Genomic DNA, 14,547 nt, shown 5'->3' on the forward strand with positions numbered 1-14,547 from the left:
GTCTCCAGTATGCACTAATCCACAAATTATTCGGTTTATAAACGTGCCTTACACTCCCTCTGACGCAAAATAAACCAATATCCAGAGTTACCAGTTACTCCTAATAGTACATTGACTGAACTGCTAAAAGAGAACCAATGATGGGATGTGTACGAGCAGAGCAGCTGGACTGAGTCTCGTGCTGCTGGCCTGGGACACGGCATCACAGTATGAGGAGGAACGTGACATCTCCATCACATGCCTGAGGCATTCACAACGCATTGGATAGCTGGCCAATAAGAGCACACCTCGCTTTTCCAGAACGATGAGCTTTGTGAAAAAACAATGCGTTTCAGAAGGTGGGGCATAGAGGAGAAACATTAATGTGCATTATATGGAAAATTATGTTTTTTAACCTTAGACTGCATTGCATTACACTATGCATTACACTAATAATAATTATACATAAAAAAAAAAATATAGTGCATAAAATGCCAACATGCACCATGAACAGGTGAAAAAGTTTTGAATAAGGAGGTTCAGATACACATTCGGAAGATGGACCAAAATACACACAGATCCTCTCAGACTGAATTGAGAGCTCTGTCTGTGTGTGTGTGTTTGTGTGTGTGTGTGTGTGTGTGTGTGTGTGTGTGTGTGTGTGTGTGTGTGTGTGTGTCTATCCGGTAAGGAACCCAGCCAGTGCACACTCTTAAACTCTTATTTTCTTCTTGCTAGCAGAGAGGAAGTGATCTATTGATCAGAGGAGTTAATAGAAGAGATAGATAGATGGATGGATGGAAGGAATGACGGATGAGGGGGGAAGGAAAGAGCGTTGAAAGAGGACAGCTTTGGGATGGATTGTTTTCAGGATTGGATTTCAGTTACACAGCATTCCTGACTGGGACCCCAGCACTGAACGATCTCAGAAACACGTTCAGGCCAGAACATGGAGGAAAATATCACATTCCCAAAAATAAGAGAGATTGATTGTTTTTCTCGGTTTTAATGCCTGCTGCTATTTTTAAAGACTGAAAAGGCTCTCACCCTCTCGTGTGACATTAAAACTCCAGCTCCTCTTTCTTCTGAAGACCCCAAGGTCACAGGAAGTTCAAGTGACAATGGAAAACACTCTCTCTCTCCTTCTTTCTCATGTGCTGCATTCACATTTTTCACTGGTCTGAGGTGAAAATCTATCCTAATACCCCATTCAATTAAAATAAGAAAACTAAAAAATATGTTCTGCTATTAGATTTTACTCCTATTTAACACTTGGACTGTGACCAGATAATGAAATACTAGCAGACTAAATACTGCAAAGTATATATCTCATTTGTTCTGTAAAACAATATGAGAAACGCTATGAAGTATATCACATGACCTTTACACACTGCGTGTTTAATACAGCAAGTGATGCTGATATGTTGCTGATATTACGTCTGGTTAATTTATTACACATGGAAAACAATGGCACTGGATGCACTGCATTGTGGGACGCACATGTTGGTAAATAGATAAATTAATTTATTTAAAAAAAAATAAAAAAAAATCTTACTAACCCCAAACTCATCCATAAAACTATAAGCAGTATACATAGTAGAGAGTAAATAGCAAGCAACGTATGGTAGTATGCTTTTCCAAACATAGCCCAGCATTCCCCCATGAGCATTTCGCTTTGAACGAACACGTCCAATGAAAACACAGATGGTCAGAAATTCAGCAGGGTGATCTGAAAGCAAACTTTGCTAAAATCATCAACAATCCTTCTGTCCAAACAGAAATGTTGCAGGAGAATCCCTACACCAAGCTTGTTAGAGAGTACTAATGGTTTTCTTTTCTAAGCATGTGTCGTCACCTCCAGTGTTGTTTAAACTGGAGCACATCACTCAGCGTCTTCACCGTGTCGAAGGTAACCACATAGTCCAAAGGTGAAAAGTTAGATTAGAGAATTTTTCTGAGACTCTTTCACGTCTCCTCTTTTCGGAGTTGTTGAGAGATTTGTCTCAACTTCTAAATCAACACGAGACCCCTTGGATATTTTCAGGGTAAAGAAAAGAAAACATCTGTCATAAGACGGGCGTTTCCACAGGGTCATCGGAGGGACTGTGGCCCTCAGGAAATAATATTGAGAGAACAGATGTTGTGAACAGAAGGGAGGATGGCAACCATCGAAATAACACTGCCATGCATGACATCAGGGATTGGCTAATGGGCTGCCTAACAGGTTTATACATAATACAACACATTTTACGACTGAAATCAGAATACAGGAGATTGGATTAAAAGATAAGCGTCCTATAAACACACTTTCTGTCACACAAATCTGCTGTCACAATTCTCACTCATTTCGAAATCCATATTCTTCTGGCTCTTCGGTGTGAAGCTGCAGGTCTGAAGCAGTTATAATAGTTAACAACTAAAACCACACCGAAACAAACATTTGGTTTACTTAAAATTCAATAAATATATAAAAAATAAAATAAAATAAAATAAAATAAATACAATTTTATTTCAGCTAGTTGCCAAGGAAGCATTGCAGTAAATAGCTATTTTCCTATGAATAGAAGTAAGGCTTAAAAATAGCATGAAATAAAACCAAAATAGTGTTCATCGAATAAACAAATTGTTCTCATGACAAAAACACACCTGTGGGAATTTTTTTCGTAAGACGTGGAATGCGTCTCAATAAGAACACATCACTGCAGTTTCTAACAGAAATGAACACTAGAGGCGGTAAAACAGCGAGCACTTGTAATCGTTTTCGTACACAGTTATAATTACAGCTCCATATGTTTCGCTTTCTGGACGTAACAAGATTGCTGCGTAGCTCAGCCGGTGTCCGGATGTGGAATCCTTGGGAACAAATCCCATGAAAAACATGACTCACGATGAACATTTGCTTTTGTTCATACTATCGGGTAGGTTTAGACATTATTTTAAAACGTCACGGAGCATTAGAGTTATAGCACCACTCAACGGACGTTTCCAGTCAGAACTGCGGTGACACGCACAACACATCACAAAAAATGTACCATATATCTGTTCATCTGTTCTGGGGGGAAAAAACAAATACTCTTTTGGTGGACATTTCACATCGAATATGTCGCGAAAAGTACAAGGCATTTCACAAGTTTCATTTCATTTCAAGTATTTCACGTCTTGTAAAAAGTTTCTATTGGTACGTTTTCGTCATGAGATCAGTCTCCAAATAAAAGCACTCTCTGTTTTTAGAGCACAGCATGTTATTTTATACGCGAGCAGCTCACGATCCCCTGTTTTCAGTAACTCAATCTGATCTGAGTTTGGGCCATTTATAATGTGCATTTAGGACCGCAACGTGCACAAACCACCTTCTCAAACTTGTAACGACAAGCGCATATAAAAAAAGGGTCTAAATATATTATAACCGATAGCATTGTTAGTTATGCATTTGAAAGATACCACCACCTTATGTCATGTCAGTGTAGTGTAGACATATTTTGTAAGTACTTTTTTCACAAAAAAATATAATAAACACTTTTAAAGTAGTTTTCCCAATACTGCTTAGTATCCAGTCAAAAGAGCCCATCACAAAGCAATAATTTCCTCCACAAAAGTCATATCGTCTGTAGAGCCAACAAGCACAGGACCTACAGTTTAATGCATTTAGCCTGAACATGAGCAACAGTGAATTTCTGCCTTACAACTTATAACATACACAGATGTACTGCGCAGATCTATAACACTGATCTCTTTTCCTGACAAAACGATAAATACGGCTTAAACTGCCCTGGTGTGGTGAGGCTGGTTGTGTTATTGTCAAGCCTTGTACAAACGTCCACTCACAATGAACTGAATAGGACAAAAAGCTCATTTCAAAAGAGCTTTTCACTTTTCCAAGGGAGCTTTCAAGATGCCAAAATTCAGAAACACTGCCAGCTTTACCTTCCAGTTTCTGTATTCAAGCCAATCACTGCTTCTGTGCTCAGATGTTACTCCTCCCATTCTTCACATCTGTGATTGTGTGAGAGACACACACAGAGAGAGACAGAGAGGAAATTCTTCCACCTCACTGTGGGACATGAGATGGTTTTGTGTGTGTGTGTGTGTGTTTTGAACTGCATTTCTGTCTGGCTGTCTAAAAAAATGATAAGAGCAGCAGCAGTGCATTATTTAAAGTAATGCATTTTATTTAATGCACCGCCATCTCTTGTTCATTTTCATGAGATTTTGATAAAACAGACACTTTAAATTTGATTTGCAATTTCTTTTTGAAGAAATAATAATATACCATACTTTACAATCCTGATGAACTTGGAGTTGTTATATAACAATGCAATGTACGATACACAGTAAATCAAACAAAGACAAACAGAAAATAATTTTACATCAACGCAGCTGTGCATGTCCAGGTAAAATTTTACTACAGTTTACACTTATGTTAGTGAGTCTAAACTTTTGTTTGTACTGATAAGCAATATATACAATTTTTGCAAAGCACACAATGAAACAATAATGCAAGATGTAAATACAGTTATTTTCATTTAAAATCAACATTAAAACATTATTCTTTCCCATTTAACTTTCATAATGTGATGCATTTCTGCATTAAATGAGATTTGACTGTGAAAAAAGTTCCCATATGAAATGTGAAAAGATCTGGTGATGGACATTTTTTTCTTGACTGATAAATCATTTACAGTAAGTGGCCGAAAATGTATTATTTAAAGTAAATTAAGGCAACAGTGATTTCATGCTGACTTAAAAAGAATAGTTCACCCCTAAAAAAAAAAAAAAATAGTCACCCTAAGGCCTTCCAAGATGTAAATGAGTTTGTTTCTTCATCAGAACAGATTTGGAGAAATGTAGCATTGCATCACTTGCTCAGCAATGAATGGGTGCCGTCAGAATGAGAGTCCAAACAGCTGATAAAAACATCACAATAATCCACAAGCAATCCACACCACTCCACTCTAGTCCATCAATTAACATCTAGTGAAGCGAAAATCTGAGTGTTTGTAAAAAACAAGTCCATCATTGATGCATTTTAACTTTAAACAGTAACTTCTGGCCAAAATATGAATCGATAAACCATAATAACGCTGTCATCTGTTTTCCTCTTACATCAAAATCCACCAACATGTTGGTTCACTGAAGAAAGCAATATTATAGATAGATGACTGATTTAAAGTTCAAAATGTCTAATTGGTGTAGATCACATGTGGATTATGGTGATGTTTTTATCAGCTGTTTGGACTCTCATTCTGACGGCACCCATTCACTGCACAGGATCCATTGTTGAACATGTGATGTAATGCTAAATTTCTTCAAATCCGATGAAGCAACAAACTTATCTATAGCTTGAATGCCTTCAGAGTAAATTTTAAGCAAATTTCATTTGTTTGGGTGTACTATCCCTTTAAGAATATTCTCTATTTAATAACTGGTAAATCAGATTTCCTGCCTCAAATGAGATGAATAACCTGAGTGTCATCTGATATTATTTTAGTAATAGTGTTTATACTAATAGGCCAACAAATATACACAATCAAAAAATATCACAAATTTATTTTATCTGAATTTTTACCATAAAAAGAAGACGACGGACGCTGTCCCCTTACATATCATTGTTTTGTTAAAATGAGCACACTGTCTCGTTTCGCACATATGCGTGTGTGTTTTCAGTGTGTGCGAATCTTTATGGTTCAGCTGTCATTTTGATATCTGGTTATTAAATGTGTGAACAGGGTGAGAAAAAGGCCCATCTGGCATGATTCATTTATGAGCAACTCCATTTGGGTGCGATCTGTGCTAAAGCATCGCAGGTTCATTTGCCCACTGACACACATTCTAGCAGCTTACAGACCCACTGATGGATTCACTCAATTATTCCACCCAGCAAAAGTACCAGAGCAGGTCACACCGCTCCCCCACTGCAGACCGGGTTAGACAGAGAACCATACTTCTGCAGCAACCAATAAGAATCTGTCCTGTCTAAATAGAGCTTTTGTATGATTGGCTAGATGGCTTGGCAGCTGCAGGTGAGGTTGGCCTCAAATTCTTGGTCCAGTTCAGTCTGGTGTGACCTGAGTCATTCTTATCTCGCCACAATCTCGACGGGAACATTGTGAAATAAAACAAAACCTAAAAAGAAGCCAAAACACAACAGAACATAAAAAACCAACACAACACTAAAATAATGAAACCAACAAATAAGACAGAAAAACACAATAAAGCATCTGAAAAGAATCAAGAAAATATATATAGAACATTAGCAGCTGGAATGTGTAATAATAAACGAGTTAATAAAAAGAAATAGGAAAAAATGTAAAAAGATTATTTCAAACGGTTCCAGATTTTCGGATTGCATCATGTCAATCAAACTAGAATGTTATTAGTATGCAGAGGTTAAAGGCAGAAGCAGTGTGGCGGACATACAGACGAGGGATAGAGTTAGACCTACTGCTTTAGTATGAAACAATGACGTCATGAGCCAAAAAACTCATAAACTTAGTCAAGCACTAACAACACTCCGAATTCCAGCCTACATTTCTCAACATAGCACAAAACAGCTGCCAACCTTAACAAGAGCTATCACGCAACAGGCATTGATCATTTAAAATGATTATTACCGTATTTCTCGGACTATAAGTCGCACCTGAGTATAAGTCGCATCAGTCCAAAAATACGTCATGATGAGCAAAAAAAACATATATGAGACACACTGGACTATAAGTCGCATTTATTTAGAACCAAGAGAAAACATTACCGTCTACAGCAGCGAGAGGGCGCTCTAATGTTGCTTAATGTTTTCTGTTAGTTCATTTCTCTTGGTTCATGTCAAATTAATTTTGAAAAATAAGTCGCACCTGACTAAAGTCGCAGGACCAGCCAAACTATGAAAAAAAGTGTGACTTATAGTCCGGAAAATACCGTATTATTATGGTGTTCATAATTTTGAACTAGCTTTTATTTTTATCTATTCATTTATTTTGTTCACATTTAATAATTTTTATTCGTTTTTATGATAACACTTTAGACTTTATGTAGCACATATTCTGCATGACCATATAATGTACCCAATACCTAAACTTAAAAACTATCTGTAACAACTGTTTATTAAGTCCTAGTTAATGGTTTGTTAATAGCGAGAACTGGCCCTTAAAATAAAGTGTCTGTTTTTATTGTTGTAAAATTTCAGTTGTTTTTACATTTCTATTTAGATTTAAAGGAACACACAACGTTTTTTCATCTTCCACTATGTTCTTCCCTCAAATTAGACAAGTTGATACATACCTCTCCTGTCTCAGTGTATGCACTCAATCGCCGTAGCATGCGGTGCTGCCATGCTAGCGTTTAGCTTAGCACCATTCATTCCTTAAGATCCAAACAGGGATGAATTTAGAAGCCACCAAACACTTCCATGTTTCCCTGTTTAAAGACGGTTACAGGAGTAGTTACACAAGTAAGAATGGTGACAAAATAAAACGTGGCGATTTTCTAAGCGGGTAAAAAAATAACAAACTATAACGTATGGCGGAAGAGCCCTTTCGACCTCGGTGCAGTAATATCATCACTCCTGAAATCACTCTCTCCCTCTAACTTCTGTCAATACAACCAGCGTGAGGAGTTTTCAGGAGTGATGATATTACTGCACCGAGGTCAAAGTGCTGCCGCCATACATTATAGTTAATATTTTTTATCCGGTTCATTAAGGTTCACTATTAAGGTTCATTAGTTAACGGTAATTAATGCATTAACTTATATTAGCAATGTTATAGAAGATATTCATCCTTGTTTACGTTAATTAATAAAGTACTACTCATTGGTTGTTCATGTTAGCTCAAGACCATTAAATAAGTATTCAATAAATTAGTATTTTTCATTAGTTCATGTTAACTACTGTGGTTAACTAATGTTAACAAATGAAGCAAACCTATTGTAAAGTGTTTTAGTGAACAAAGCTTGAAACTACAGTTGCTTGTGGTGGACAAATTGAAATCTTAAAACTGTGTGTTGGGGAAGAGCCCATAAATATTTATTATGTCACATAACATTTATGACATTTAAGTGCCCACTAGCTAGATTACGCTTACCATTTTGAAACAGGCATAATTGTCCCTGGAGGGAGTTAATGGTTAAAATGTTATGGAGCAAACACTTGAACTGAACAAACTGATCTGTACTGAAAGGTACATCTTTTCCCCAGGTTTATGCATCTTATGTGTCAACTTCATGAAAAATATTTTATGCTTTATTGATGTATTTTGGTTGTACTATCCCAATGATCTCTAGCCGGAGAGAAAGACAGCACAGGATCTCTCAGTAATAAAGACATCCTGAAGCATATTCATATTCATAGTGTTGCGTATTCACCAAACGACCCTTCTTATGTACCTGCATTTACTGGTACAAATATATAACTGTAGCACGTACATTTATGTGTGATGTGCATGTTACACAAGTGAATGTCTGTGCGTGTGATCTCAGTTAATGATGATTCATGCTCTGTGAGAATGATTCATCGTTGGAACAGAGTAACTATGACGCTTGTAACTATGGCAACAGTGCATGTGGTGGGAAGGCAGTTTCACCCCCAAGCTCTTCACACACACACACACACACACATGCTTGAAGAGCCGATGCACTTTGATTGACAGCCGGAAGTTGCCGCTCAGTAATGACAGTTTTTAAAGGGCCTAATAAGGGCAAATGATTCATTTAACCCTTTCCTGACCAACATACCACTAGCAATATAATGACATTCAAACTGATTTTATATGAACTTAATAAAAATAATGGGAAAAACAAGGCAAATCTTTATTTTACAGTGCCCGTTATTCATAAAACAAGTTACTAATAATATAGTAATTGTTAAAAAGTATGATTACAAGCATACATGTACTTATATGTTGTAATTACTATGTTGTAATCACATAGTAATGAATGCTAAGGGAATGATTTGATCATGTAAAGTAGAAGAATAATTGCAGGCAAACTAAATATGTTACAATCAATCGGCAGCTTTGTGCCTGTCAAAAATAATTATGAATCACTGCTTGTTTTCTTAAAAAAAAAAAATGTTTATGTTATGTTCATATGAGATTAAAAACTTAAATTAAAAAAATATATAATAATAATAACTTAAATGAACAAAGGAAATGAACAGAAATAAACTGATTTTAAAAGTATTAAATTAAAAGTACTAAAACTACAAATGGAATAAAAATGAACTCTAAAGAGAAATATTGAAACAAACTAATAAAAATGACAAAAGCACACACCAAAAAAAAAAAAAAATAATAATAATAATTAAGCTATTCTAATGAAAACTAAAAAATATTGACGCAAAACGAAATTATTATATATTACATGAAATTAAATATTTAAATCATATAACAATAATACTAAAATAACACTGCTTCTAATATGTATGGTCATTTTGTAAAGTTGGATATAGTTTTGCAAAGAAATAAATTAATATAGTACATGGTACTGATAAAACCTTGGCAGAAATTGCTTTCATTGTAAAAGTCTCATTATAAAATCTTTTGGATTTAAACAATAATGTGCATCTCATTTATCATTGTTAAATTGTGTTATTGAATGTATATTGACATTATAAAGGCCATTACCACCTTGCCCATCCCATAACTGACATGCGCTTGAATGCGCCTGAATATCGAATGCTCTCTTCCCAATAATGAAGCAACAATGCACTCAGAAACTCTTTAATGTGACCTTGACCCGATGGCTGGATTAATACATCCAACATCCACTGCCTCTATAGATCAGTGACACTGAGTCATGGTAGTTTAAGATCATGTTTGTTTTACAGTTACAAGATGAGAGATCTAGTATTTTGCGTTTCTTAAAGCAATGTTCTGCACTCAAAAGAAGGAAAGCTCTATCACAGACATTCATTTTGACTCATGCTTCAGTTTGTAAAAGCAAGAAAAAAACAGATTTTACTGTAATGCCAAGTCTTAATGGAAGTCTATAAGGCAAGAGTATTAAATGCTTTGAATTCAGAATTTTACAGCTTGTTTTTTTTTTTTTTTTTTTTTTTTTTTTTTTTTTGGTTAAAGCAATTAAATGACTTCTGTATAAAAATGTGTTAGTTTAGCTTTAAATTCATATTGTAGTGGTGTTCATGCCAGCACAATCTCATGGCAATTACTATTATACATATCAACAAATAGTACATTTTTAAAGTTTACACATAATCTACTCACACCATAGTAACCGTTATGTTTTGTGGCAGAATTTACAGTGGGGAAAGTTGGACTTGCTCTTCTAGGTTACCAATAAAATTAATTCCGGCAACACTTCACGATAACGATAAACCTTCCACATGTGGCTGCATGGCTGTATGTGAAAAAAAAGAGTGTGCTTGAACTTTTTGTTTTTCCAATGCAAAGCCTTGCCCTAAATACTTATATTATACAGTAAATACATTATTATAACATTATTATACTATTACATATTATAACATGTTCTTGGTCAGTTAAAGTTGAGTTCAAAGTATTAAAGCGCCTGCAGAAACATTCCTATAAAAAGCTTCTCGTCTGATGGTGGAGAGAGGAGAATTGTGGGATAGTGGTTGAGGTGCACCTTTAGTTTTGTTAACCAAAGGCCACGAGTCCATGACTGATGATACTTCTGACCTTGACAAGCTTTATTGATTTTTTTGATTCGTCCAAACCAGAGAAAACTGATACCTGCCCTCTGAATCATTGATAAGCAGAAGGTTGCTGACTCTCTCTGTGTGTGTGTGTGTGTGTGTGTGTGTCAGGGAGATGAAGCACTGCATCTTTGCAGACAACCTCACTTCCTGAACCTGAGGGCTACAATTTCATCTCCTTCATTCCCACTCCACTTCCTCTCCTCTCTCTTTTCTATAAACTACTGTGAGACGCTGCATTTGTGTGTGCATCTACAGTGGAAACACACTGGAAATCTGGGATCTAAAATCTAGAACGTTTACACTCAAATTCGGATCCTTATGATATCATTTTAATGTAGAAAAATTATAAATAAGAGCATTGAAAGCATGATTAGAACCAAAGCAATATAGACATTTAGTAGGAAACCTTCATATAGGTAATAATTGTGTATTTCGTCCTTGTGGACAACCAAGGAGGTGCTTTCACACACTCAAGACCACTGTGCGAAAATAAGCCCCTCGGGACGTCTAACTCGACACTTCCTCTCAGAGAAACCACAAAAACAATCACATGCTCTCACTCAGACCAACTGACTAACTGACAAACGCAAACACTCGTTCAAGTAAAAAAAAAAAAAAAAAAAAGACCAGTCGGCTTAACATTCAAGCGTCAAAATGAAAATTCTGCTACAGAGGTTAATTAGTAAATTACTGATTTGAACAAATCCCTAAAGATGTGGTCACATTTAACATCCCAGAATGCCCTCCTCCAAAAAACAACTTGTATGTGTTTATTATGACCTATACTTCCGATGTTGTAAAAATAACGGCAGTGTCGTATTGTGTGTCGTCACGAAACGACGTGTGACTGTCATTGCTGTCATCAAAATGTGGATTTGTTTAAATATGATGTACTGACTTTTTACACCGTCTCTTACCCACCATTGTTACAATTTCAAATGTTACAAATTTACATTTGTTTATGCATAGTACATTCAAGCTATCCATTTTATCAGCACATGTGTTTCCTAAGATCGGACCCATGATGGTTGCGCTGCTGGAACATAATGCTCTATCAATCAAACTAGATAAATCCTAAATCCTAATAAAGATAGAGAGAGCACAGTGCATTAATATGAACGTTTCTCTGGCATGTCTTGCTGTCGGTAGGGGCTATCATTTACGTAGTAAACCTATGGGTTGTATTTCAGGGAAATTATAAATGGCCTATACAGTCATTGGAGGATGAAATTCAGTCATTTCATTAGGAATCCATGCAATCTGGGAATTTTGTGTGTTGACCAACAGAAAGTGACATTTGTGTGAGCCGTGCTTTATACATTGCAACACTATTGACCATAGACAATGACATTTCATTAACAGTATTAAACTTTTGTGTGTAAATCTTCATGCATCACAGATACAAATAAATGTGGAATTTGTTGAAATCAAAGTGCAATTACGTTTCAAGTGCAATTACTTTTAGCAATTTAGCTTACAATTTCTGCCTGTTGGATGAAGAAACGGGTAATAATAATAATAATTTTCTATTAAATGAGCGACCCAAGCCATATCTAGTGACCAGGCTAGTATGTAATCCCCTAGCAACCACTCAAACAACCTAGCAACCACATAGAGATAAAACAGAAACTTCTCAGAGCATGTTCTGCACTGCACAGCAATGGTTTGATTACTAGCATTACGACAGCAACAACCGCACTTTCATAATTCACTTTCATAAATTTCTCAAGAAAATGTGCATATCTTCAAAAAAATAAAAAATAAATAAATACTCAGGGAAACAGTCACCCCTCATTAACACAATCCACATGTTTATTCCCTGAGAAGTAATTTAGTCAAGACGCATGGCACAAACCATTGGCAGAGACAAATAAGAATGAAAGATAGTCATCGACAGTTAATAAAGATGATTGGATATTAGTGTGCACTATTCTCTCTATGAGAAACATGTTATAGTAGATTAGGTGTACATTAGTAATTAGTAGAGCTCATTAGAGTCGAAGCACAGCCTTCCTTCAGCATTCCTCTTTATCACAAAAGAAAGCCCACTTATTCTGCCCAGAACAATGCGTCTTTCCAGAGCTACAGTCCGTAATGAAGCTTTGGCAGAGCCGCGTAGAGCTGAGAGGTGCTTACCTTTGATTCCAAACTTTGAGTTGCGTCCAAACTTCAGAATGACGAGCATCAAGATGAAGCCTGTGAATGTGACCGCCGCAATTCCCACGACCACGTACACCTACGAGCAGAACGAAGAGTCTTCAACCAGCATTCAAAGCTTCACGCACGGTTGGGTGCACTCTGAGAGTAAAATAACTTTTCCTTAAGGTTTTTGTGACAATTTTCTCTTACACAGGTTATTAGTTTATGGGTTTTCAGGGTTTACTGTGCTTAAAACTGGTTGGGAGTCTAGAGTTCATAAACATATGGCTTAATAAATAAAAGTTTTGTCATGAAGGTCTAGATTGCCCTAGCCAGTAGTTTCTAACTCAGTCTGATATAACCACATGTCTATTCACATGGAGCAGCTGATTGGTTTCTTTCGCATCAGCAGTCAATGAGCTGCTCAGCATTCAAATACTGGACGAATGCTTGCTGAAACAGTCGCAGTGCGCCTCAGGACCCTCCACCTCCCCAGCTCCACCTGTATAGACCTGATACGGGGTGATTTCATCTAGGTTATATATGGGAGTTATTTCATGTGCAATATTTCTACGTTTACAGCAGCATGTCTGTGGATTTATTACTCCAAGAATAAACGAAATATAATGGCCATTTATGCTAAATACACAAAGAGTTGTCATGACAGAAATCTCTTTATACATTGTAAAAAAAAAAGAAACATTTTCAGTATACCAAATGCTATAAGAAACATGATTTTCTACATAAAAACTCTTGTCAGACCAACAGAATTTCATGCTGGTTGAAATGTTAAGGGTTTGTGAGTTCCCAGAATGCACTGCAGCATGAGTAAAATGATAAGAATAAATGCTGTTTGCTGACTTTATTTAAACATCTTGTTTTGTAATTATTTAGTTAGTTATTCATTGAGTTATAAAGGGCTTTCTTTCTACATTTGTTGACTGTCACCATTATTGAGGTTTGTGTGTGTGTGTGTGTGTGTGTGTGGGTGTGTATAAATATATATATATATATATATATATATATATATATATATATATACACACACACACACTCATACACACACACACACACACATTAAAACAATAAATCAACTTTACTAACTGAATTTTTTTTTTTAACTGAAAAATATTTTATTTTTATTTTTTTAACAAATTATTTTCAAATTGGCAAAATAAAGTAGGGTTACTTAGTATAATCATTAAGGCAACACTGAGAAGACTTCAAAATCTGAATGTGTCATGTTGCCTTGCTTTTTAACTTTAGGATCCATTTGTACAAGTGTGATGTAATAAAATATATTATTACTTTTATTAATTATTATAGCTTAGATTGTGAATTTTGATGCAATACATTTGGAAGCTGTTGTAAAATGATGATAAACGTACACCACTGAACACACATTTTATATCAAAGTGGCTAGACGCTCCATTGTTTGCCAAACACAAACAGCTTAGTGGAATTGAATCCAATTATTAATATTAATAAAAGTAACTATTTTAGAAAATCGGTGTCATTTGTTATATTGCTGTCATTTTATAAGAGGAACAAGCTACTTTAGGGTGTGTGTAATAATGACTTTACCCCGGATAATGGGTTTTAGGCGCTCCACTTCGCACTGTGTGTAGAATCATACTGCATACAACCGTAACCGACGTGGAAAAACTCAACAGAAACTGCACAAATAACTGAATTTTACTCACAGCGACTTTGTCCTCAGGCGGTCCAATAGGAGTGTCATCTGTTAGAAAGAGAGGAAACAC

General features: G+C 35.9%; 1 protein-coding gene across 1 annotated transcript in view; it reads right to left on the reverse strand.

Annotated features, from left to right (window-relative positions):
• LOC113107417 (BDNF/NT-3 growth factors receptor) overlaps nt 1–14,547 on the reverse strand; it is a 40,216-nt gene that overhangs the window by 17,785 nt on the left and 7,884 nt on the right. Inside the window, exons 11-12 of the mRNA XM_026269910.1 lie at nt 14,488–14,525; nt 12,782–12,881 (exon numbers count right to left, since the gene is read on the reverse strand). Coding sequence (XP_026125695.1) covers nt 12,782–12,881; nt 14,488–14,525 — 138 coding nt within the window. The remainder of the gene's footprint in view (nt 1–12,781; nt 12,882–14,487; nt 14,526–14,547) is intronic.

This window comes from Carassius auratus, chromosome 8 (genome assembly GCF_003368295.1).
Source record: "Carassius auratus strain Wakin chromosome 8, ASM336829v1, whole genome shotgun sequence".
In the NCBI taxonomy this organism is placed as follows: domain Eukaryota; kingdom Metazoa; phylum Chordata; class Actinopteri; order Cypriniformes; family Cyprinidae; genus Carassius; species Carassius auratus.